We start from the raw sequence: 27,749 nt of genomic DNA on the forward strand, positions 1-27,749 counted from the left end.
CCTTCTGCAGTAAATAGCGCTGAAAATGTAGGAGACTTATTTTTTAGTGTGGGGAGACCGGCTGGAGTCTATCCCACTGTGCAAAAACCTCTTTTAAAGTCCCTAAAAAGACTTCTCCCCCTCTGCAAGGAGGCAGAGAAGAAGAAAAAGAGGGGAGACTGGTGTTTTTTTGTTTTTGTTTTTTTTTCCTAAAATGGCTACGCGTTTTCCTCAAAATGGCCACAAATGGGGACGATACTGCCTGGCTGGGCTGGAGCTCACTCTCGGCCACTGGCCGAGTAGGAGAACTGTGGGAAATGAGGCCTTCGCTCGTTGTCTGCTGCATCCATCCCGTCCTCATCGTCTGTAAAAACACAAACAGGAAAACATAAGAATGTTCCAATTATGGACAGTAAGGTTGTCCTTACAAACTTTAACGGCAGTTACCCCGACTCTCCTCAAATATTCAGTGTGTCCAATACTAATACTGTTTTCATTTGCAGTTGGTGTTTAGAGCCAGTGCCATGCAAACACGCTAAACTCACACTAGCTGCTGGCAGTGTCATCTCAGTCAGTTAATACAATGCAATAAATTACAGTGAATGTGCACTTACATTTTTCCGGTGGAGTGATGGTGATGGTCTGTGCTGTGAACTCTTCATCGAAGTAGCGCGTGTCTGTCTCAGAGGTGACCTGAGGCTGGAAGGGTGGTACCAACTGGGACGGACAGAAAGCAGAGAGCGGTGGTGTTGTATCACTGAGGCGTTCAGTCTTCAAACAGCTTCACATATGCTGTCGTTTCAACTGAAGGAACACTTTTTTTGTCAAATGACTTTTATCAGTCGTGCTAATATAACACAGATTTTAATAGAGCATTTTACCCTACAGACACCCTCTGTACTTTTAAGATTAGGCTTAAAATTCACCTTTACTAATTAGGTCCTGCATTTTTTACAGTTAGGGTTAGATATTTTTGTTCACCTTAAACAGAACTCAAATCAAACATTTAGAGCCTTTTTTTCTTTTTACTTTATTAAAATTATTTTGGTGAGTTCTAAACTTTTAGATAGTCTAACATACACTAATACAAAGAAATTATCACCAGACTACAGAGTGTGTTATGTTTCTTCATTAGACGTACAAAAAAGGCAAATTTCAGGGGAATACAGTTTCCTGGTCCAAATGTGAACACAGAAGAACTGGGGAACAAAATCAGTTTAAAACTTCACACCATATTGTTGTCTGTGTCTCCAATACACACATGGGAGGCCTGGGTGGACACGTTATTATGAAAGCTCAAGTTGAGAAAAAAACAACATACAAATATGTATAAAACGACCTGGTGGTACTTGTCTGACTGTGTTATAGTGTTCAAATGAAATAAAGATGAGGTAATGTTTTGTCCTTTTCATTCCATTTTGGATTTTACATGTCAGCCAGACTTCTTTTGAAAAATACGGTAACCCTGATACCAGAATACCTCAGAAACACTGTTTGAATCGATTTCGATTGAAGTGACGATGACGTCTAGCAGCTAAATCCTGCTCTCACCTTCTTGTCGTAGACGTCCTGCCAGTCGATTGTGCCAAAGAAACTGTGCCGCATGATCTCCTTAGCGTCATCCGGTCCACCGCCCAACCTGTCAACCAACACACAGAATACGAAGGAGATGGCGTCAAAGTCATACATCAAATAGCGCTCTCACAAAGTCTCCATCAATGGAACCAGAATATCCACCTGCTACTGATCCCAAAATAACTTGATGGGGTGAACAAGTTCGCTCAGTGAAGCTGCAGTAGCCTCTTTTCACTGGCGTCTTCGTTAGACACAGAAAATGCTTCAGGGATGATAAGAGTGGAAACTTGAACGCAGCCACCAGCTGGTTTTGCCTGAGAACATTTTAGCTGGGCACCCATTAACATAAAGAGTTTGTGCTCTCATCAAGTGTGCGCAAGATTATTAATTTAAGCAACTGTATGTAAGAACATGTTATCTGGATATGTAACCACTTTGCCAAAGTCTGGCAGGAGACGCAAATTCCACCTCAGGTTGAAATTAGGTAAAGTTAGGATGTTAAAGAAGCACAGAGGCTCAAGCCTGCCATTAACTGGAAACTACTGGAACACACAATAATAATAAGTTTTACATTGCCAGGGACAGAGAAGGTACTGACCAACAAAGAAGCACCTGCTCCAAAATCGACAGCTTCAAGCAAAACTATAATTTGCTGATTTTCACCCGTACAAGCCAAATGCCTTCTGGAGAAAAGTTTTATGGTCAGAGAAGATAAAGTAGGGCTGCACGATTTTGCATAAAATGAGAATCACGATTTTTTGGCTTAGAATTGAGATCACGATTCTCTCACGATTTTCTTTTCCAGTATAAATATTTATTGCACTTATTAACTGCACATCAACTTCGTAACAGTTGCGACTGAACATAAAAACAATAAATAAACATAAAAACAACAAAATGTTGTACTGCTTGAAATTCCGTCTCCACCGTTGCTCGACGCTGCGTGTACAGAGCAGGTAGTGCAACAATAGAAAAATAGTTGCGGGACGGCACTGTGTAGCGTTTGTCTAGGGTGTTGATCATTTTCCTAAATCCCTCGTTTTGCACAGTGTTGATGGAGCCATATCTTTGGTCAGGTGATAAGTGATAGCCTCCGTGATTTCTTTGTGCCTGCGGGAGGTCGACGGGTAAAGGGAAGCGCTGTATAAGGTTCCCGTTATTGATGTTTGGGTGGTTGACCGGGACGGATTTTCTCCTGTCACTTTCTCGTCATCCCTGACGTGCTCGCTGTTGTTTTTTCCTGCTAATTTTAGCATCACACGGCACAGCTTCTGTATCACGTGGTATAAGGCTCCGCCCTCGTCATTTGTTGAGCAGGAAGAGTGAGCGCTTGTTTTCATGCAGAGTACGTCCCGGATCAAAATGCGGTACAATCGTCGTCGTCTTTTTTTCTTTCTTTCTTTTTTTTTTTTTTTTAAATCGTTGTCATTTGGAAATGAGATCGCACATAAGTATGAATCGAGATCGCGATTTTCTAACGATTAATCGTGCAGCCCTAAGATAAAGATTAATTTATCTAGCCACAATGACATGAGGTATGTTTAGAAAAGTAAAGCTGAGGCTTTGAAATGCTGCTAGCAGCAAAATGCACCTGGTTGAAGTGCAACTTGCATGCTGCATTTGCCTGCCTGCCACATTAAGCACATCTCTCATACAGTTTAAAAAAATGTTGGTTAAAATTTGGTTTCCTTAGTTTTCTTATCCCTTTGAAAAGACCTGACAGAAAGGCCTGTTGCACCTGTACATTTTAAGTGTGCTATCAGTGACAGAAAACCGCTGAGTGAACCTCAGACAGTCAGCAGGTTTTCCATTCGTAGCTAAGTCAGTAGTGAAGTCAGGACTCGTAGAGAGTCTTTGTGTCAATGAGGGGACTCTGTCTAAACAGGACAGGGCAGTTAGCAATAAAAAGAACTTCACTGCACAGGTAAGCTGATCAAAATTACATTTGCATGCATACCGTTTGTTGGGGTCCTTAATGAGCAGCCCTGACAGGAGTGACTTGGCGTCAGCTGACAGGGTTCGTGGGAATTTTATCTCTTCCATGAGGATGAGCTCAAACAGCTTCTCGTGGTCCTGGTTGTAGAAGGGCAGGCGTCCGCACATCATCTCATATGTCACCACGCCCAAACCCCACCAGTCCACTGCACGTCCATAGTCATTGTCCTCTAGCACCTGAGGATTTACACAAAAACCCTTTTACTGTATTGCTCCCACTAGCCCCATTTGTATTTCATTCAGAAGAAGCCCTACATAAAAGGTTCTCCTCTAGTGACTGTTTATATTAAAAGCCACGAGGCCACTATCGTTATGATTAGCTCAACTGAGAACTTCACAAAAATTCTTTTTTCAACCTTTAACTGTGTGATAACCTCTTTCATATCCTCTTTATGAAGCAAACAACTTTCTAGTTCTCCACTGAGAACCACATTAAAAGAAGTGAGATCAGTTACCCACTGGAAAGAAAACCCTTCATCAGAGGAACTGCCTCCTAGGGCACTTCCACATTGGACCTGGTAGTTGCTGGGTGGTGACACACAGACAAACAGAGGATCCGAAAAACAGTTTCCTTCCTGAATTTGTTACAGAGGACAAACCGGATAAATTTGGTTTTGTTTTTTTAATCTTATGCTCTCTTTCTTGTTTTTTATAGCCATAGGAAGGTTTGTCAACATCTGAAACCCAAAATTCAGATAATAGTCTTTATGTGTATCTGGTGTGACCGCTGACCTCAGGAGCCAAGTACTCCGGTGTTCCACAGAAGGTTTTCATAGTGGCAGTGTCAGTGATGCCTTCTTTGCAGAGACCAAAGTCAGTGATCTTGATGTGGCCATCTTTGTCCAACATGAGGTTCTCCAGCTGATGAGCAGTTGAGGAGAAGAATAAAACCCATTAACCTTTACTGTATCCTTTAATAAGCAGGAAATTCAGAATAATAACGGACACTTCTCAGATCTCACACAGAGCAGGTGTACTTTACCTTCAGATCACGGTACACGATCTTGGCAGAATGCAAATAATCTAAAGCAGAGACGATCTCAGCGCCATAGAAACGGGTGCGGTCCTCTGAAAAAACTCTCTCTCTTGACAAGTGGAAAAATAGCTGTGGACAGGGAAACAATAAGAATTCATGCAGTTTAGATATGTTTCTCTTATCGAGTGATAATTCACTTGGTGAAATCATGACTCAATAGCTTCAGCAAGCAAACACAACAACTTTGAATTACACACAGTTTTAGTCCAAACAAAAGCAGAATCATTGTTCAGTTTAATAGAATAGAATAGAATAGAATAGAATGCCTTTATTGTCACTATACAGTTGTACAATGAGATACAGAGCATCTCCTACTCAGTGCAAACATGCTGGGGGGGGCACAGTTCTGCAGCACTATATGCATATGGACAGTATTAACAGAGAAAAAATATATAAAATGTACAAATATACACAAGCCAGTTTTAAAAAGTAATAAATAACTTTTTAAAGCAAATCTACAAAGGAGACCAAGTCTCCATGTCACTCACACATTTAATAGATTCAATATAGATAGAATTAAAAAACATCTACAAACACTTAAAGTTGCTTAAAATCATTTTATATATCATAATTGTCACTTTATGGTCATAAAATAAACTAAATAAACCCTGAACTGATTCGTGCTTTAAAATGATGAAACTATTACCACAATGGAACCACAAAAGTTCAGACTTCCCAGTCCAACGTGTTTCCCAGTGAAACATAACACTATCTAGTGAGAGACTGCTTGCTCTAAAAGCACTTTGGATCTCATACTGTCATGTTAATCAACATTATTCAATAATTTTTAAAAATCCTTGTATGTTAAACGAAAACATCTCTCATCAAAGTGCTATTTAAAAAGTCTCTGAGTGACTTCTTACCTCTCCTCCGTTGACATACTCCATTACAAAGCACAGCCGATCCTTTGTCTGGAATGAATACTTCAGAGACTGTGAAAAATATTGAAATATATTTTAAACCCAGACGCGCCATTTGTTTCAAACGCAACACAAAAGCTCTTTGAATCGAGTGCATCTTTCCAGCTGTTAGTCTTCACAACACTTCTTAAGAGTCTCTGCACAGATGCTAGTAGTCATGGCTTGTTTGGACAAAATGCAAATTACAACTTGGTTCACACAACTCCTAGCAGGATGTGGCTGTATGTGGTGCAATGATACATGCAATCTACCATACTTACAGTTAGGAATGGATGCCGAGTATTTTTTAAAACCCTACTTTCTGTGAGAGTGTGAGCAACTTCATCCTGTTCAAAAAGATTAAAGAGCAATGATTAGTGAGGAGTAAAAAGTACTGAGCTGAAATCTAAAATTTGAGAGAATGTTTGATATGAATGTGCTTCATCTAACAAATGCAAAACACCAAATATTAGAAGGCAGACATGCTGTAATTAGATTCAGATTAGATTAGTCAAATATGTAACAGTAGATTCAAAAAATACACCTCGTTACTGAATTATTCAGCAATAAGGCTGATCATTTAAAAGAGGACCTTGGCAATGATGACTTCTTTTTTGAGGATTTTCATGGCGTAGTAGGTGCCGCTCGCCTTCTCCCTCACCAGAATGACTTTACCAAAAGTGCCTTTGCCCAGAAGCTTCAAATAGTCAAAGTCATTCATTGTCTGTGGAAAGAAATATCAGGAAACAGTTGTCATAAGCATTTCTCCAGTCTTCAGTACACTTCATCTTCAAAGCAATATGCTTAAAGTAAACCAGTCAGCTCACAAACTGGGACATAGAAGAATGGTCAGATCAACAATACTGATTTTTACTGTATATCCCACAAACACTTTGTATTGTGAGTCCTTGATACTGTTTTAACCTCAACTGCTTTATTACAGTTGGACTTCTATGCTTCTTCTTATTTTCTGTCATATTTGTAGCGGTACGACAGTGGATGTTCAGGTTTCCGGAAATTAGGTCAGTGTGTGTAGCAGTAATCCAGATGAACCAAAAGCTCGGGTTTCACACTGCTTTAAACACTCGGTTTCAGTTAAAGAAACGAGAGCAGACACAGATATCTTGCTGTTCAGATTTTACGTTATTTAGAGGCACTCAATCAGCAGGGAGGCCTAAAGAGATTAAGAAGCAAGCTAAAACAGCTTGTTTCAGGTGAGAGTGGGCGTGCTTCAAGGCCCAGCATATGATGAACAAGGATTATTTTGAACTGTAACTCATGAAAAACTACTCTAGGACAGTTCCAGCAATAAAAGTATGAAGCTGGAAATGAGAATTAAAGCAGTCTCTACCTTTCGTTTGTAGTGGCTAATGGAGGTGTCCATCTCCTCCTCGTTGACGTTTTCAATCTGGGAGGTGGGGCTGCACAAGATGCCCTCCTCCTCCTGCTTGGCTAGTGACTCTGCTACCATCTGGATGGCCTCAGCCCACTCGTCCCTGTAGGAGATACGTGGAAACAACATCATAGATTAAACGTCAAAAGTCTATTTTCTAAATTTCTTAAATAGATGGTTAAATTAAACTATATGCCTTCCGTATGGGAAAGGTTAAAATTTTCATAACGTCACTCTGCAAAGTATTCTTCTTTAGTTCGACAGCTTCCGGCTGCACATTTTTTTGTCAAGTTCTCAAGATTTGTAGTAGTAGTATAAATTGTTAATTCAAACAGGTAATCTCTTGGAGACTGACGCCTCTTTTTCAAGAAGAATCTGTCTGCAGAAAACCGTTAAAAAAAAACCCTGAGAAAAACAACTACATAATAATACTGTGATTAAATTCAATCAAGGATCAAAGGTAAGCATGAAATCTTTACAGCAGAGTCTTATAAATAACAATTTGCTGGGGGCCTAAATATGAGATACAATGGTGAGTAAGAACAGAATCACTGGTGATGAACTGTGAATTCTATCCTGATCTGTATGTTAATAATCCAAGTGGCACTCTGTCAATCTTTATAAATGTGAGCAATTGTTTTAAAATGCAACGTGAAAAAAATTACGAAACTCCGACTTCTTTGTCTTGCATCGTTTAGAGTCCTCAGTGTTCAGTTTAAGACATTTTCTTAAGATGTTTGTTACATTTTTTTCTTGCCTTTTAAAACTTTTTAAGGAACCTTTTGGATATACTTGGTCAAAACAAACTGTTCTTCAGGGTCTCTCACAGCGATCCACCATCCTCAAAACCAACCAAATCTGTGATAAAACCACCCCCACTCATGTGTTTTTAGTTTAATGTTGTTAGTAACAAATCATTTCACATCAGGTATCAGGTCTTTGTGCGTACATTTTTTTAGTGTTTACTTGCAAAACTTGACTTTCCATCTCAGTCCCACTCACTTCCTGACTGTCTTCTCATTGTGTTGATTGAATCCTGCTGTGTAAAGTAATTAGAATTTAATTCAACCATTTCCATAATCTGACCCACTCCTTTCATATTAGGTAATGACTCTCATATCTTTTTATTAAATATTATTTATTTTTTCTTCATAATAAATACACACAGTCAATGGAAGCCCACAATCTAATAAATTATTTACATTAAAAGAGCTGCAATGCATTTCCGTTTTCTCTGTCATACATGCACACTGTTCTAAACGCTGCATTTTTTTCCCTCCTACTCTTGGCTTTTTATGTCAGTGAGATAGGATATTGCTAATATGATTACTTCAACCCTAGAGGTATTTCTGTGAACACGGAAGCCTTACCGATCTGCCTTCGTAGATCTGCGTTTAATATCAAAGCCAATCAGAAGAACGTTCACTTAAAGAGAGAGATACTTGTTTCAGAAGGAGGGGGGGTTGAACAGTGGTGTGGTGCCTCATAGTAAGAAGGTTCTGGATTCAAGCCTCTCAGGTTTAGATTGATTTGTGATTCTAAATTTCCCTGCGAAGAACACAGACAGGGCAGCGCACCCTACATCTTGCCTTTGGTCAGCTAAACTTCAGCTCCGGCCCCGCTGGAGGCTTAAGAAGTTAAAAATATGAAAGAATGTATTGAGGCTCTATAACAAGTATCAAAAGGACATTATTTTTAACTATAAATCAGACAAAGTTATTTAAACAGAATCTACGTAACTTCTGTAATATTTTTTCTCCTTTTCCTTAAGATGTATACCTTTTTTTTTTTTTTTAAGAAGGATCTTCTTCATTATCCAAGGCTGCTGTAATAGTGAAATACAGGAATTTGTAAGATGACAGCTCACCTCTCATCAGGAGTGTCAACATGAAAAGTTCTTTCGATGACTGTCGTCCACTGCAGACAGCGGATGATAAAGGTGTTTGGCTTTGGCCGCTCCGTCTTCATCAGCTGGCATTCTGACAGTCACACAGAGAGATGTGTTGAGTCGTACAAAGTTAGTGATGTTTGAAACGTGCGATGATCTACTCATGGCTTACTTGCTACAGAGAAGTTGTTGAGTGGGTAGGCCAGGTCAGAGTCTTGTGGTTTGTCCTTGTAGCCGATGAAAGAGCCGTCTGTCTTCAGCAGAAAGTAGCGTGGTCGCCAATTCTTGATGTACTCTCCTGCAGGTAGGGAATAAAAGATAAAAATGGCACCAACAGCTCATACCCTGGTACTATCACGTCTTTTTAAACCTTTCATAAGTCTGTTCTATAAAATAGAATTAAGTACCAGTGCCAGCTCCTAATCCACAGATTACCACTAAGACCACTTTGGACTTTTATTTACTGGTGTTTTAATCATGAAGACCTCACACTAAACTAATGATAGCTAGGGAATGCTGTTCAAGTTCAGAAAGATCCAGAGATTACACTTTCAACTAGGATTAAAAACGTCTGCAAAGTCACAAACGAGTCATCCCTTTAAAACCTAGTAATTGTTATTTTGTGTCATTTTTTGTTTTACTCATTTTAGCTTCACCCCCAAACTCCATATAACAATTTATGTGTTGCTTCCCTGCTATCTGAGTCATATATTTGTGACATAATTACAACAAATGCTGTAATTATGCTGTGCTGTATCCATGTTACTTGGGTACATAGGGCGATCGTTGGGAGTTCGCCTTGTAATCAGAAGGTTGCCGGTTCGAGCCCCGGCTTGAACAGTCTCGGTCGTTGTGTCCTTGGGCAAGACACTTCACCCGTTGCCTACTGGTGGTGGTCAGAGGGCCCGGTGGCACCAGTGTTCGGCAGCCTCGCCTCTGTCAGTGCGCCCCAGGGTGGCTGTGGCTACAATGTAGCTGCCATCACCAGTGTGTGACTGTGTGGATGACTGGATGTGTGAAGCGCTTTGGGGTCCTTAGTAGTAGTCCTAGTAAAGCGCTATACAAACACAGGCCATTTACCATCTACCATGGATACATCCTATATATATATATATATATTTATATCTTGATAAATTAGAGAGTCATACTAGCAGCAGAGTTAACAAAGAACTGTGATATCAGTGATTAATATCTGAACCACTTTATGGTCTATCAAACAAGTCAAACCCTGAAGAAACTATGACATGTGATGACTCACAAGGCTTCAGAAAAAACAAAAAAAACAGTCTTATGGGAAGGATAAAGGCTTCGGCATGAGACAGACACCAAATATCTCTGTCAGTAAGATAACTGCCGCTGACAGCAGCTCTACTTTAAGGGTAAAGTAAGCAATTTTAGTGGGGGTCATTTATTAGAAAAAACAAACTCGACATTGTCGCAATTACTGTCAGCAGATTAAACGGGGAACCCTCCTGGCTCTAAGCAGCTGACACTTAGCTTGCTAAACATTAACAGCTAGTTATAGGCTAAAATTATGCCAGCTAACGTAAACACGCGAGCTTCACTGAATCATGAATTGATATCTGAACGTTTTACAGCCTCATTCAGAGTAAACAAACATGGTGATGCAGCATATTGTCAGCTGAGGTAAACAGTGGACTGACAGCCTACATTCATTACAGATGAACGGCGGCAAGAACAGCTCTTTGTCCTAGAGTGGCCAGCATAGCTAGGATTGTGCACTTCAATTGGGAGGGAAAACAGATTGTTGTCATCAATCTGACATCCATTGGTGAGATTTTACATACTGCACCTTTAAAGCTGGAGAAAGGTTTTTGAATGTATTTTTTGTCTCAACAGTCCACATCTCTGCTTAACAGAAACATGCTGTATGTCCAGATATTTGTACAGTGGAATAGTAGAACTACATTTTTTATATCAGTTGAGCTATTACTCATATAAATCTCTTCAAAATGTGTACTGTCTGGTCCTGCCCTACTTGACCTTTCAAACTGAATGATTTCCCATTAAGTTACAGTTTAAATCTATACCTGATCACATTAAACAACTTGCAGCTTCAGCTGGTCTTGCTTGGCCTCCCTCTTCCTTACTCCCAGGAGAGGGAACTTCCAACTCATTTACAACTTCTTTAGTCCATCCTCTTTAAACAAGCTATTTAAGGTTCTCTTGTTTTAAGGTCACCCTATCTGTAAGCCCCCTTCCTTCTGATTAACAAAAAGGTTTAAACAACAGGTTGGTGGGACCTCTGTGCCAACAGCCAGAGCAATGTGACATCACTGAATCCAAAAGTAGACCCCCCCCCCCCAAAAAAAAAAAAAAAAAAACCAAACAAACAAACAAGCAAAGAAATAAAAACACAGGCACACAGCCTGAAGCCCAAGTCTTTGGCTCACAGGGATACATTGTAGAGACACTAAAGTCTTTTTTTTTTTTTTAATCTTCAGCAATGTTTAATATAAACTTCTACCTTTATAGCAGCAGATATGAAAAAATGAAGGAGAGGTTAACAGATCCCTTTTAACATCTGTCAAATTAGATTAGAAAATTTAACTGATATGTGAAACATTTTACTTGCATTCTGTGAAAGCTAGCTATAGTGCAAAACTGTGCTTCCTCTGCTTTGTTTTAAACCAGCTATATGTAAAAATGTGTGTTCCCCACGCCCACTAATATGTAGTGTGGAAACTGTGTCCAAACTTTACTGAACTTAATGTGAACTCTTGAGTTTTGATGTTGAAACAGCACAGAGAGCTTGTGAGGACAGCGTCCCTGAGACGGACATTAAGGCTGAATTATAAGAACACACAGAGGCGCAATAAACAATTCAGGGACTTGTGGGGGCCAGATAGGAAGGAACCAGAGTGTTAGGTCATCCTCTGTATGCTCATAGTGCCACTGAGAAACTTCCCCCTGCCTGCCAGCCAAAAGCCCTGAGCTCATACCAGACAAACCCACCTTCAGCAAACACAAACACACACTTACACAAACACAAAAACCAGTGTGGGAAATAAAACACACCAGCAAAGTGCAGTTCAGACTGGGCTGCAGCCCTGCAAAGCTTGCCTTCACTGCTCAATGTCTGGCAGGTAAACAACCATTGTTTGGAGGTTCTGTGCTTCAAACTGGCATGGTGGCTCAGGCCATGTCCACACATAGCTGGATAAAAACAAATCTATTATGACTGAAGCCGGTGTGTTGAAAAGCACAAGCAGTTTCTTTTTAAGCCCTCTTAGCAGTGAACTGATCTTAAAAATAAATTGGTAATAATAATAATCATTGGTTTATACGTTTAATAAGTAAAACAGCCAGAAGCAAAGTGAGCAACTAGTCAATGAGACAATTAGGACTTTTTTCAAGTGCAACAACAGTTGCTGTTGGTTCTAAGATCTTACTCTACCTTGCGCTACCCACCACAGACAGCAGCACCCTCCATTCCCCTCTCGCTTCTGTCAAAGAAAGTTCTCACAAATAATGTGAAAAGTAAGACAGATGAGAGCCCCGTGAAACAGTGCAGCTCTAAAACACTCAACAGTCAGTTCACTGTGCTAGTCATAGGTAGGCTGAGTCAGATTAAAAGGGCATAAAGCCACATTCTGCACAGACAACATGAACCTTATCTTGCAACAAGGCTGCAGATCCAAACACCACTACAAGTTAGTTACACTCAACTAATCTAATAATTTATGAATGCAGAGTATACCATTTGAGTGGAGTAATTCAAGTAAGCAGGTTAGGAAATTAATTATATTTCTTATAGACATCCTAGTCCTTTTCACTACAGGTGTGATATGTGCGATACGAAGATATATATCGGTCGACAAAATGAAAACATCTATAGTTTCAAATTATACGCTATTGTTTGTTTCGTGGTGTCGCAAAATACACAGTTTACGGCAATATTTTTTCATCAGGGCACGGAGAATACCACCGTGGCCAGTGAAGACGAGCCAGAACCAGGTAGCTCCAAACAGAAAGACCAGTCAAAACAAATCGAGGACCTTATTCCTAAACAAGGGGCTACCTCAGTTGCATGGACATGGTTTGGTTATGAAACGTCCGACAGGGACCAGAAAACTGTACTATGCAAATTATGCCTCAAACCGGTCCCCACAACGGACTCAAACACGACAAATCTCTTCTATCACCTACACAAGAATCATGTGAATGGGGAGATGAGAAGCAAAAAAGAGCCGTCAGGTGCTCAGAATAAACCTTAGACTCAAACGTTAGAACAGGCTTTTCCCCGCAGCATCCCATGCAATAAATACTCAAAGTTTCATGCATCGGTCAAAACACTCGACGCCCAGCTGGAAACACTTCACACAAGTCGAACTGCCTGAGATTCACAGAATTTACAGAAAAAGCGCTATTTTGTGATATATATCGTTATCGTGATGAGAAACATCTCATAACGGGATATGAGATTTTGGTCATATCCCACAGCCCTCATGATCTATTTCTATGATGACATAAATGATTGCATTTTCCCAGTTTTGCAGAACTGCTCAAAGATTGCACTTTGTTGAAGTGAAATGCAGTTAATTATAACAGAACAATATAATAATATATAACAAAAGCACGAATAAACAGGCATTTAACTACATTTAGTAGTGAAATGTATGTTCTTTGAAACTGACAGTTTTTTCAGTATCACTTCAAACGTATATTGGTCATAACAGAATAACAACTAACTTAAAAAAACAGTTGGTCTCTAATAAAATTAGCAACACATCAGCATCCTGGGTGTAACTAAAAAGAGAAAAGGCAAAGTTTGTGCCAATAGCTGGATACGACTGTTTTACAAATGTATTACAAGCCTTGGAGCCTCTTGAGTCTAACATGACTCCCTCTCAGTCCATCCAGCATGATTTTGATTTTTTTGTTTTAAGATAAACTTCAAACATTACTTTTTCCGATGTATATTAGACTGCTATTTCCCTTAATTGTATTTAAACAAGCATGAACAAACAATTAAAAAGCTAGAAAAGAGATTACTGAACCAGGCAAATGTTAAGAAACTAATTAAATTTCACTTGTACAACTGATGTCCATCCACTTATGTTAACAAATCAGGGTAGGCTAAACTATTGATCACTGTATATAAACAGTAATCAATATGATTTTCTGCTCTTCTGCTAGAATTTAAGAGCATACCAACTGCTTTCCCTTCAAAACAATCCCACGTGTCTCTCCATCTCCTTCATCTTTCCTCCTTGCACAGAGGTGCACATGCATTAACAGTACAGCAGTGAATAGCATTATATTAATTGTGTTTAACTCCTGTGCAGGTGGGTTTCTAACAACTTTTGTGCTGAAAACTCAAACACATTCACACCATGACTTTGTCTGCAAAAAATTAATAAACCTTCCAGTTCTATTTTTAAGATTAATCCACATTTGGTGCTCTAACAGGTATTTGGGACGAGAGTTTAGTGTATATGGGAATGACAACTTTGGACAGCAGTGTAACTCTGTGGGACACAACAGAGGAATAACACATCAGGCTCTGGTTACACTGCAGGTCTGATTCTTCACTAGGTCTACAATTTAGCATTGATTAACCTGCCAATTATTTCTTCAATTTACTGCAATGTAGGATAAGCATAACAAATAAATACTACGTTTTTGCTTGAAAATCGAATCCATTATCAAATCACCATTCAATTCATTGCAGCTCTATTTGGAATGCTCAGAGCTACAAGGTTGCCAGATGTGTTTTTAAAGACCAGAGTTTAGAATTCCTAATAGAAAAAGAAGGAAAACTTGCCTCTTTTCTGGACCCAGCCTTCCTTGACGACGTTCTGGTCGCTCATGGTGGCTTCTCCTCGTGACCAGTTCTCCCAGCTCTCCCAGTATGGTGACCGTGAAGGGACAGTTGTTGGAGGGTTAGCAGGACAGTGGGTTTGTCTGAAGCTCAGTCAGCTGTCCGTCTGACCGCTTGACTTATTCTCATCAGACTTTAAATTCTTCCACTCACTGCCTAATAGATGAATAATTATACTTCTCTTGTCCACTATCACTTACTCTTTCCTCCTCTTGCCCTTCTGACCCAACCTGACTTTCTCCTGCTGCCTCTCTTCCCGTCTAGTGTTCCTCACCGTCTTTACTTTTCTTGCTCCCTCTTTCCCTCCCTCCTTCCTTCCTTTCTTCTCACTCCCTCTTTTACAGTGTTCCCTTCACTCTCTTGTTCTCTCAGAGTTCTTCAGTTTTCAGGCGGTCCAGTAGTGAGTCAGCCTGGAAGGAAACAACGACAGAGAAAGGAGAAAACTGAGAAGAAAAAAAACCCACAGCAGGTCAGTGGATAGTTTCCTTCTCACAGCAAACACAGCAGGCAACCACTCATTGTTCAGAACCTTAGCACGCTTCCTGCCTCCTTAACTCCTTCCAACCTTTTCCTTGTTTCCTTTGTTACATCCCTTGCCAGACAATTTGCTATTTCTTTCATGTCTCTGGTTCCCAGCTCTGTAATTTTTTCATCTTCTCTTTCCTTTGTCTCTCTTCACTCACCTTTAAGTGAAGGAAATTCACGTATCTCATTCTCTCCTCTCCCATTTTCTATGCCAACTACCATTTAAGGTTGATTCTGTTCATCTGGGCGTAACGTTTTCAGTGGGAAAAATGCTACGTCCAGATGAGCAGAATCAACCTTTCAGGATTTGCTTGCCTGGATGATTGAGCATGCATCAAGACATCTATCATTTACCTGCTATCAACTTCCTGATGATTCTCATTTTCTTTTACTTCCTTTAGTCCTTTCTTGTCATGTTCCTTCTCTTCCTCACAAACTCATTTTCTTCCTGTCTTGTCCCCTCCCCATTCTGTCCCTCTCTTCATCATTTCTTGACTAGGTATACTAGTTTTTTCTCTTTCTCCGGTCCTTCATTCAGTTTCCCCATCCATCTCTCCCTTGGCTGACTTTTCCTTCTTCCACACAGAATTCCAGGACCTCCCAGTCTCACCCGTTTCCTTCCTTCCCTCCCTCCCCAGTTCTCACTCCTGCTTTCCTCCATCATTCATTTTAATTCTTTTGCCTCACTTTTTCAACTCCTGTCGCCCCCTTCTTCTTCACCAGCCCCTACTTTGATTCTTTTTCCTATTTCTATTTCTCTTCTCTCACCTTTTTCATCCATCCTCACATTTTTCCATCCTACCCCTCATAACCTTCTCTGACTATACCAACAGACTTCTCTGTTCTTAGGTAGGACTTCACAGTTGTGAGAATGTTGCTTGTTTATGTAAATAAGACTTACAGTAAATATGACAAGTTAATTGAGAACAATGGGACATATGTTTCTGTTTCTAGAACAATCTGCATTGTGTCAAACTTATGACTTAACTTATGTCTTAACTTATCAAGGTAACAACAACAAAAAGGCAGCGGCTACTATTTACTTTAATTCATTTATTTCCCAAGATAAATTGTTAGTCTTGAGTGTGAAAATGTACAATACACCAACAGCTGTTACATTATTTCATAGAACAGCTAAACAATTGGATAAAACTGTTTCTATATAAAATTTAAATACAGTGAAATAGTTTTTCCAGTTTAACTAGAAAAGGAGTTGGGAGTTTGCATATCATGTCAAAATAAATCAGATCCAGCTAGCTGCGGCTAAAGAGACTATTTCTCTCTGGGGATTAAATAGTCCATCCATCCACTGCAATTCGTCTGCAGCTGGGTTGCAGGGGCACCAGTCCAAGCAGAGACGCCCAGACCTGCCTTACCCCAGCCGCCTACTCCAGTTCTTCCGGAGGTTTCCAAATCAGCCAGGGGGTCTTCTCGTGGGGCATGTCTGGAATACATTACCTAAGAGGCACCAAGGAGGCACCCTAGTCAGATGACTGGTTCCTTTCGATGTGGAGGAGTAGCATCTCTATTCTGAGACCTTAATTAACCGAATTCCTCTCCCCATCTCTAATAGCCCTTTTCCATTAGTACATACTCGGGTCAGCTCGGTACAGCTCGACACGGTTTTTAGGGTTTTCCATCAGATGACAGAACCTGGTACCTGGCAACAAGGGAAATGCCCACACAGAAACAACACCGTGGTGCTGAGCCTGACAAAAAGCCACAGACCGAGCAGCAGGTATAACATCGCCTTGACATCCACCTTTGTTCATGTCACATACAAATGACGACACGGGATGTTCAGCCATGTTGCTATAACAACCCCATGCACATTAAGTGGTACTCGATTGTAATGGAAAACAAGTTGTGCCGCCTCGAGTTGCTTTGTGCCAATTCAAGTAGGTAGCAACGGAAAAAGGGCTTAAGGAAGAGCCCAGCCACGCTTTGGAGGAAACTTTAAGCTGTCTATATCCTCAATCTCATTCTTTTGGTCACTACCCAAAGCTTGCCACCACAGCTGAGGATGGGGATGCAGACCAACTGGTAAATTGACAGCTTTGCTTTAATGCTCAGCTCTCAGTTTTCCACAATGAGTGTCTCCATTACTGCAGAAGCAGTACCAATCCATTCATCAATCAAACACTTCCCTCACCTATGAACAAGACACCAAGTTACTTAAACTACTCCAAAAAGCAATGATAAGATTTTGAGGCCACCAAAGTGAAGACCTTCTGCCACTTGGCTTCACCAAATTATTCTGTTCATAAAAAATTATGCACAGTGACAAAGAGCAGGTCCAGTGCTATGCAAGTCAGGGTGCAGCTTTAGGTGAAGGCCCTAACAGTCTGATTTCTGCCTTTTGAAACTAGATGTTGAGACATGGAACAACAGCTTTCAGCTGGGGAAGAACCATGAGCAAGTTTGGTTGACTCTTAATGGACTGCATTCCACACCTCCATTGTTGAGGTGTCTGTACAGAGCTGTGGCTGCGAGGTAGCTGATGCCTGTCATCGTGGCAACCTCCTAAGTAGATAGCAGACACCAAATGTGAAAAGAACTGTTGAATTAAAGAAGACGTCCCATAGGACTTTGTTAGATCGTATATTTCCTGAGATACCTGGCAAGTACCAAAAGGCAAAGTGGACTGTAACTCTGGCAGTGACAAAAGCAGAAACTCAGCTGTGGGAAAAGTTTGGTGAGATAAGATAAGATAAGATAAGATAACCTTTATTAGTCCCACACGTGGGAAATTTGTTTTGTCACAGCAGGAAGTGGACAGTGCAAAAGTTATGAGGCAAAAATTAGAATACAATAAGAATAAATACAGTACACAACTGTACAGAATAGAATAAAATAAAATACTATATACAGTAGAATAAAATAAAATAAATATACAATAAGATAAAAATAGAATACAAATACAAATACTATATACAACTGAGTAAAAATACAACGATGACAGAAAGGATTATTGCACTTAGTATTATTGCATATGTATGGATGTGTGTGCTTGATCAGTTAAAGTCTTTATTCTGGAGTCTGACAGCAGTGGGGAGGAAAGACCTGCGAAATCTCTCCGTCCCACACCGTGGGTGCCGCAGTCTCCCACTGAAGGAGCTGCTCAGTGCTGTCACAGTCTGCTGCATGGGGTGGGAGATGTTGTCCATCAGGGATGACAGCTTAGCCGCCGTTCTCCTGTCACTCACCACCTCCACTGGGTCCAGAGGGCATCCTAGAACAGAGCTGGCCCTTCGGATCACCCTGTTCAGTCTCTTCCTGTCCCCAGCAGAGATGCTGCCGCCTCAGCAGACCACGCCATAAAAGATAGCAGAAGCCACAACAGAGTCATAGAAGGTCTTCAGGAGTGGGCCCTCCACTCCAAACGACCTGAGTCTCCGCAGCAGGTACAGCCTGCTCTGCCCTTTCCTGTAGAGGGCGTCTGAGTTATGAGTCCAGTCCAGTCTGTTGTTCAGATGAACACCAAGGTACCTGTAGCTGTCCACAGCCTCAATGTCCATACCTTGGATGTTCAGTGGTTGCAGTGGAGAATGCTTGTGCCTGCGGAAGTCTACCACCAGTTCCTTGGTTTTACTGGCGTTGATCTGGAGGTAGTTCAGCTGGCACCAGTCCACAAAGTCTTGGGTCAGACCTCTGTACTCCTTGTCGTCCCCATCAGTGATGAGGCCGACTATTGCAGAGTCATCAGAGAACTTCTGCAGGAAGCACTGGGTGGAATTGTGGGAGAAGTCTGCAGTGTAGATGGTGAAGAGGAACGGAGCCAGAACCGTTCCCTGTGGGGCCCCCGTACTGCAGACGACCCTGTCCGACACACAGCCCTGAGTCCTCACATACTGTGGTCGGTCGGTGAGGTAGTCCAGGATCCAGGTAGTGAGGTGATGGTCCACTCCAGAGTTCTCCAGCTTGTCCTTTAGAACCGAGGGAAGAATAGTGTTGAAGGCACTGGAGAAATCAAAGAACATGATTCTCACAGTGCTTCCAGCGGTCTCCAGGTGAGCGAGGGAACGATGTAGGAGGTGAATGACGGCATCATCCGCTCCAATGCCAGGCTGGTAGGCAAACTGAAGTGGGTCCAGTGATGAGCTTATTAGGCGCCGAAGCTGAGCCAGGACCAACCGCTCCAGGGTCTTCATCAGGTGGGATGTCAGAGCCACCGGCCTGTAGCTGTTGAGGTCCTTGGGGCGTGAAGTCTTTGGCACTGGTACAACACAGGAGGTTTTCCAGAGCTGTGGGACTCTTCCCAACCTCAGGCTCAGGTTGAAGAGGTGCTCCATCACCCCACACAGTTGGTCCGCGCAGGACCTGACGACCCTCGAGCAGATGCCATCTGGACCCGCTGCCTTCTTGCCATTAATCCTCCTCAGTTCCCTCCTAACCTGGGTGGTTGAGAGAGACAGGCTGGAGCCTTGTGTTGAGTGTGTATTGGATGCTGTTGTTGGGGGTGGGTGAGTCTGCAGCCGATGTTGCAGACTGCCTCATGGCTGAGTCAAATCTGTTGAAGAAATGATTCAGTTCATTTGCCCATCTCACATCCCTCCCAGGCAGAGAGTTCTGCTGTTTGTGGCCCGAGATGGTTCTGAGGCCTCTCCAGACTTCACCAACGTTGTTTTGCTGAAGCTGGTTCTCCATCTTCTGCCTGTAGCTGTCCTTCCCATTCCTTATCAGTCCCCTCAGCTCTCTCTGCACCCTTTTCAACTCCTCTTTGTCTCTGGATTTGAAGGCCCTCCTCTTCTGCTTGAGGACGGTTTTAATTTCTGGGGTAATCCAAGGTTTGTTGTTGGAGAAACACCGTACAGTCCTGGTAGGTACGGTGTTATCCACACAGAAATTAATATAGTCAGTAATGCATGTAGTAAGGCTGTCGATGTCCTCACCGTGGTCATCACAAATCACCTCCCACACAGTCGACTCAAAACAATCCTTAAGAGCCTCCTCGCTCTCCTCTGACCATCTCTGTACTGTGCGGGTGGCTGGTGGCTCCCTGCGCACTAAGGGCTCATACACAGGGACAAGGTGCACCAGGTTGTGATCAGATCTGCCCAGGGGAGGGAGAGGTGATGAACTGTATGCCTCTTCAGCATTGGCATACAGTAAGTCCAGTGTTTTATTGACTCTGGTTGGGCAGGTCACATACTGGGTGAAGGTGGGCAGTGTGGAGTCCAGTGAGGCATGATTGAAGTCCCCTGATATTATGAGAAGGGCTCTCGGTGATTGTGTTTGCAGTCTGCTGACCACAGAGTGGAGAGAGTCACAGGCTGCATCCGCGTTGGCCGAGGGGGGGACATACGCTGTTATCGCGATAACATGCGAGAACTCCCGGGGCAGGTAGTACGGACGCATGCTAACGGCTAACAGCTCAATGTCTCTGCTGCAGAGTTGCTCTTTTACAGTGATGTGCCCAGGGTTACACCATCTGTCGTTCACAAAAACTGCCAGTCCCCCTCCTTTCCTCTTACCGCTGTCTCTGGTCCTGTCCGCTCGCAGCAGCTGGAATCCCGGTAGTGTCACGCTTGTGTCCGGAGTTAGCGATGTTAGCCACGACTCCGTTAGCATCATGATGCTACATTGCCGGTACTCCCTCTGTGACCAGGTTAGCGACATGAGCTCATCCATCTTATTGGGCAAAGATCTTACGTTTCCAATAATTACAGAAGGAAGAGATGGTCGATAACGTCTCCTTCTCGGGCGACGGCGCTCCTTCCCAGCACGACACCCCCGTCTTTTCCTCCTCAGCTCGCTGGGAATATCGGGTCTGTCCGCCAGCAGTACCGCTGCGGGACTCAGCGCTAACAGCTGATCCTTACTGTAAACAAAGGATCTCTGCTCTGGGTCCCCAGACACGGGTGAAAAAAGTAGAAATAAACTGAAAAAACGACCAGGACTAGCACAAAACGGTAGAACATGGTTGCAGAGTCTAATTACTAATACGTTAGTTATAAAAAAATTACGAGAAAAAAGATAAGAAAGAAAGAAACTCAGAATGAGCAGAGCTGCTGTAACAGGCTGCCGCACACGGGGGGCGCCGGAAGTATAAGGCCATGGAGCAAAACATTTGATTGGCCTCCAAACAATTCTGTTGAACCATTATACAACTTAGGCCCTCCTAAGTTGTATAATGGTTCAACAGAATTGTTGAACCAGTACCATGCTCTCATGGTACTTTATACAGTGAGGAAATGGTCCTGCTGGCTTCAACTGAGAATTTAGTTGGGCAATTGAAGGAATAGTTTGAGGATCTCCTCAATCCTACTGACACAGCTTCCATAAAGGACAACTTGCTAGTCTTCCCTAAAAATGTTACATGCAGGCCGCCATCTAAATATGATTTTGAATCAAAATGAAATGTGGACAGCTATAAGTACAGTTACTTAATCCACCCGATTTCAAACCAACTTAACACCTGTGGAAGATTTTAACTAAACATTTTAGTCAGTAGTTCTGGTAGATTTTCTGAGACTTTTAGAAATAACACTGAGCAGCAACAGATCCATGGATGTGTAACTGTCAGTTCTTTTTGTTACTATTAGGGCTGCCACAAATGATTATTCTGATAGTCGACTAGTCACCTATTATTTTTGCGATTAGTCGACTAATCAGATCTTGCATCCATTGGACGTAAAACGTACAGCTTATTGCACCAGCATGCATCTGCTCTTATATAACTATCATTAGCTTACAGCTTTAAGTGTTTAAGGTCTGTGCTAACTAAAAATAAAGACAAGATGATAGTTTATTAAATTTTAATGACATTTGCAGATTGTTTTGGTGAAGTTTAATAAACTCAGCCGTCTGCTCCTTGCTATCTAAAATATAACAGGACACCGGAGTATATTCTCGAGCATCTCACACTTCTGATAATCAGCTGTCTGCTTGACGTTTATTCAGCTGTGTAAAAACTATAATTAAATCTCAGCCAAACCGATTTACTCAGGAACAAATAAAATACAGAAAAAAGCCAAACAATATCATTTTTAAGTTATCTAAGTGACTTATATATCATGTTTAACATAATACCTTTCAGGTTAAACATGATACCCACCGCCGCGAAAGACGGCAGTGGGTTTGAAAAAGATTGCCGGGAGTCCGGTGTTCTCACCGGCTCTAGTGAACCTTGAACCCTGGCTAGCTATGGAGCTATCGAAAATGTCGGAGCGCTTTTGAAAATATGCGGTGTCTTGATAAACTGAGCCGATATTTGAGGTTTACACAGCTACATTCTCACCTGAAAATATGTTAAACATTTATTTTGTGACCCAAAAAGAATAATAAGAGTAATATTAAAACTAACTACCTGCCGCCATTGTTGGAAACTGAGCAGGGCCGCGCTATGAATTCTGGGACGCTGCTTCTTCTTCTTCGGGGTTTAATGGCAGCTGGCATCCTTGTACATGCAGTGCTGCCATCTTCTGTTTCAGTCCGTTATTACACTCTTAAATCCTACTACTTCTTCCTGCGTCTTTTGGGATCTTACAAAGCTTCAAACGTCGCTAAGACTATTAAATTATTCGTCAACGTAACCGTGACTAGTCGACTAATCGTAGCAGCCCTAGTTACAATTAGGGCTGTGCGATATGACCAAAATCTCATATCCCGATATAAGACATCTATCATCCCGATAACGATATAAATCACAAAAGTGTAAAATTTTCTGTAAATTCTGTGAATCTCAGGCAGCTCGACTTGCATGAAGTGTTTTCAGCTGGGCGTCGTGTCCCTGGAGTTATGACTTTTAGCCGATGCATGAAGCTATACATTTTTAGACATAAGTTGTAACAGCCGCCGTTTTCTTTGTGAGTATTTATTACACGGCGTGCTGCGGGGAAAAGCCTGTTCTAACGCCTCTTTTTTGCTTCTCATCCGTAAACACTGCATACTCTCTCACGGGATTTAGTTTATTTTGAAAAGTCTCAACAGGATCTTGAGCTTTATTGTGAAAGGTTAATATGCAAAACAAACAAGCAGACAGTGGAGCCACGCCATTGTTTTACCGTGGTGGTTGCTAACGACAACGCGTAAAAACAGTCGCTTGTCCGTCCATAGTGTGGTCATATTAAATATAAGAGAAAGAGAGAACTTTAACAAATTAATATAACCACTACAGTGACCATCAAAACGATGAAAAAATATTGCCGTAAACATTATATTTTGCCACACTACGAAACAAACGATAGCGCAATATGAAACGATAGACGTTTTTATATCGTCACCGATATATATCGTTATATCGAACAGCCCTAGTTACAATATATAGTTTTAGTTGAATATCTCTATTGGCAAATATTGGCCCTGTTGATTGATGTTTATATATCTAAATGCACGGCAGTATTTTCCGAAGTTATCTTTTTTTCCCCCCAATTCTAAATTTAAACATATTTTTAAAAAGAGAGGTTAAAACAAGTTGTCCTTTTCCCATGGATAAGAAAGGGAACTTCAAAATCCTTAGCAGCTTCAGCTATTGGGACTTTTTTCTGCGTGCTTGTGAATTTTTGAACAGTTTGTGCAGCCCTACCAAAAACACAATGAAGAAAAAAAAACCCCACCAGCATCAGCTCCTTGACTCACATTCAGAGGCAACATAGGATCTGAGACAACATGGTATGGGATAAATATTTGACATTTAATAGTATAACTTTATTATGCAAAAGTTTGGGTATTTAAAGTGTTTAGATTCTTCTCCATCATGTAAAGATCTCAAGAAGGCATCTGATCATCTCAAATTCATGCTGCAGCTCAAACTCAAAGCTCAAACATCCAGCCAGATGCATCAAGCAAAAAGAACAAGGAGTCCTGCAACTGATGGCCCCTACAGAGCCCCAATCTCTACATCACTGATACTTAGACTACATTTACAGAACCAACACTATCAAGTGAAATAATGGATGTATGCATGTTAAAATGTTGAACACGTGTATAGTTTAACACTGCTTCATTACAATAACTATTTCAGCATATTACCTGAAATTACTTTCACAGGTGCATATAAAGACATTTTCCATGATGATGTTTTGTAAATGAATGCAAAAATCATACAATTAAAAAATAAACTCATGTTTAGAGCAACTAACTGTGTGCAACTGTAATATAGCTCCTTGGAGCCAAAACTTGTCCCTCAGCTTAAGCCTTAATAAGACCCAGCCATTGCTCTTAACCACTTATCCAATTCAGGTTAGCAGAATGTAAGAACTTATTATATCAATTTATTTGTCAAATTATCCACTTTAAACACAGAAAGATAATGGATATCTATATGCTAAATTATATCACCCCAGTGACTATAAACAGAGGGACTACAATTAGCTTTAAATGGTTCTGTAATGCAATTCTGTTCCTTATGAAGATCACACTGAACTGCCTCTGAACAGAGCTATCTGAATGCTCTGACAAATGACCTTAGAGATAATTGTTTTCCTGATCAGTTTTACAGATGCAGTGATGATGATGATTCATAAAGGTTTGTCACTGTAATGTCTCACAAGTAACTGAATTTCCTATATGCCAGTAGACAACATGAGATGAGACTAGTAGGTCCACCTCTGCTATCATTTTACAAGTAATTTAACAATAAAACCTGATTCCCACATCAGTGGCTTCTCTTTCATATGAAAAAACGAACACATTGTGGGTAAAAATCGCATGCCTTATACTGACAATAATCATTCACATTTCAGCATTCAAACAACATATGGTACTGGTTGTGTTCTGATGACCGACTGGTCATGTTGCTTCAATGCATGGCTCACACAAGCACCATTGGGAAGATCCAGCGCTGGAAAACAAATGCTGAGATCTCCAATGACAACAAAAACAATGGCTGACAGGAGCAGGGGTTGTATATTTCAGAAGCCGGCTCAGAGCTGCGGCCCTCGGTGCGACAAACACTCCCCCCTCCCCTGTCTGTGATTTATTGTTCATGATTGTGCCCTGCATCACACACACAAACAAACAAATACTGAAACAACAGCTTTTGTTTCAAGGGCGTGTGGTGTCATTATCTGTTACATAACAACATCCGCTTGGCGTGCTCCATTATATTTTAATGGGCGAGCCGTGAATAAATGTCTGGCAACGGCTCTTATGCCGATTACTAACTGTTAGTGGCGATGAAATAGCTGGTGTGAGACGGCAGGATGGGAAGGTGGTTGTGTGGTTGGCCTGTGATGGCTCGGCTGGAGGATGCGGGTTAGCCAGGGATGCTAGCTGGGGAGGGTGAGGGGGGTGATGCTAGTGCTAATCTTAGCCGGTCAGCCAGTTCAATGCCTGGCTAGCATAGCTGGCTAACTGACAGTCCGGCAGTCAAGCTGTTGGAAGTGGTGTTATTTCTCAGATGAAACCACTCCGGTATCTATCATCTGCGATTTTTGTTTGTTCATCCTGAACTGAAACGAGAGTCTGTGGTTTATGAAGGCGGGGGGCGCAACGAAGAGAGGTGGGAGGGGGGGAAACGGGAGGTTGGGGGTGTAGTTCATAAGGACGATGGGCCGAAGCCAGACGGCCGGTACAGTTACCATTACTGGCCCTCCCCTCCCTGCTGCTGCAGCAGCGGCGGCAGCATCCCAGCGCCGCATCCTTCCCAGCCCGGCGAATGACGAAGCAGCAGCAGTCCGCTAACTGCAGCTAGCTAGCGTGCTAACCTCCGCTCCAGGCTCGAGACAAACCCGCTGCCCGTGCCCAACAAACAACGACTCCCACTCCCCCCTCCTTATCACCCTTTTCACACAAACAACCCAAGCGTCCACCCCACACACATTATATCATATAATTATTTCACCTGGCAGTCGAAAAATGATAGGGATACCCCCTCCTCCTCCTCCTCTCCTCTGGGCACTGGAGCATCCGACGGAGTAACGTCGCTCAGTGTGGATAACAGGAGGACATCGATGGGTCCATAGCCGTGGATGCCGTCTCCAGACCGTTGAAGCCGTAAAGATGAGTTTTCGGGGGTGTATTGTTTTGTTTTTATATCCCAGGCAGACAGCGACTGCGGCGGCGGATAGACACACGAACAGACAGACAGACAGACAAACCCGCTCAACTCCGCAGCTCCGCCAGGAAACCTCGCTCGGCTCCGAGTCGGCTCGTCACGTTCAGCCAGATCTGACTGGGAGGACTCCTGCTGGCTTCAAGGGCTGTCGGAAATGTGATCTTTCTAAAAACGGTGACAAAAAAGTCGCAGCTAATCAAATAATTTGGGGTACTTTATCCTCGCCATTTAGTCGCAGCCACATTACTTAACTTGAATCAGACAATACTGCTTATGACATGTTGTTTAAGTGGGGGACCAAAACGCAATTTAAAACATAGATTATATTTCAGGAGCTTGGCTTATTTACTTAATTCAAATAGCTGCAGAAAAATTACATGTGAGGTTCAAAGGTAATTATTTATTTGGCATCAAATAATTTCTTCCTGTACTTTATAAGTATATGTGTTCAGATTCATTTAAAAGCTCAAAATGCTGCTTTTATGCAATATTTTTCCACATTCCACCTGCCTTATAGTTTATATATATTAAAATGCAGGTAGAAACAAGCTTTTACTCAAGTCCTAAACTTACATTTTAAAGTATTTATCAACAAATGGAGTCTCACTATCCATTTAGTAACCAATTATAGAATTAAACTCATAAGAAAACGGAAAATGAAACGTTTTCTTAAAGTTGTAAGTGGCATCTATTGGCTAAAAAGGGGCCATTCTTGGTGTGATTGAATCTCTTTGCTGGACCCTTGTTATGAAACCGTGGATAAACTCTAAAGGCGCTAAAATGATTTGAATCCTATTCGAATGATGGGGATTACGTTGTGGTTACAAAAACGTTTGTGGATTTCCACTGAGCTATTACTCGTAGTGTATTCTTCTCAGTACTCTAACTTTTTCTGCTTTATGTCATCTTTACCCTTTATTTTTATCTTGTGAAAACCCAGGTGTTTCAATTTTTGTTTTTGCACTTGAAAGAGACACTCGACTTTCCACGTTTGTTTGTTGGCTACATGTGTATGTGGTAAAAGAGACTTTACGAGGAACACGTGAATGCAGCATCTGTCTCCTCATGGCATCCTAGGCTTTTGTTGATCCCTGGCTTTTGTTCTCTCTCTCCCCTCTCTCTCTCCCTCTCTCTCTCGCTCTGTGTGTGTGTGTGTGTGTGTGTGTGTGTGTGTGTGTGTGTGTGTGTGTGTGTGTGTGTGTGTGTGTGTACTTGTTTTCATGACATCTTAGGACAATTTTATGATAACACACTCACAAAATGAGGACGCTCAGAAAAATGAGGACATTTTTGAGGTCCTCATTTTTCTGAGCCTTCTAAAGTGTTCTAGAGGCTCCCAACATGCTCCCAAACCAAAAATCTCGGAAGTCCTGAAACATCACAATTTTATGAAAAAGTGTGTTTAAGTGTGTTTAGCGTTTTTGCTCACTTTCAGTTTCACCGCCTACTGGCCAGTTTTGGAACTTAACACACTTTAAACACACTTTCAGTGACGTCACTCTGCGAGTCCTCATATTGTAGGTGTGTCAGACACAATAACACATTTGACCCAGGTTATACCCTTCTGGGGCTTAGCGGACACATGCGTGGACAGCATCTTTTAGCTCTTATGTCC

At 41.7% G+C, this 27,749-nt stretch overlaps 1 protein-coding gene across 1 annotated transcript; it reads right to left on the bottom strand.

The window, feature by feature from the left end:
- Positions 1 to 204: 204 nt before the first annotated feature.
- On the bottom strand, positions 205 to 26,253 carry akt3b (v-akt murine thymoma viral oncogene homolog 3b). The gene is made up of 14 exons (XM_026172064.2): positions 25,922 to 26,253; positions 14,554 to 15,020; positions 8,938 to 9,063; positions 8,745 to 8,856; positions 6,836 to 6,980; positions 6,077 to 6,208; positions 5,766 to 5,831; positions 5,449 to 5,517; positions 4,532 to 4,654; positions 4,282 to 4,410; positions 3,512 to 3,726; positions 1,531 to 1,618; positions 594 to 696; positions 205 to 343 (listed from the first exon to the last, which is right to left on the bottom strand). Exons 2-14 carry the CDS (start codon positions 14,597 to 14,599, stop codon positions 258 to 260), a joined length of 1,440 nt encoding a protein of 479 aa, XP_026027849.1. The 5' UTR covers positions 14,600 to 15,020; positions 25,922 to 26,253; the 3' UTR covers positions 205 to 257.
- Positions 26,254 to 27,749: the final 1,496 nt, after the last annotated feature.

This window comes from Astatotilapia calliptera, chromosome 6 (genome assembly GCF_964374335.1).
Source record: "Astatotilapia calliptera chromosome 6, fAstCal68.1, whole genome shotgun sequence".
Classification (NCBI taxonomy): Eukaryota; Metazoa; Chordata; class Actinopteri; order Cichliformes; family Cichlidae; genus Astatotilapia; species Astatotilapia calliptera.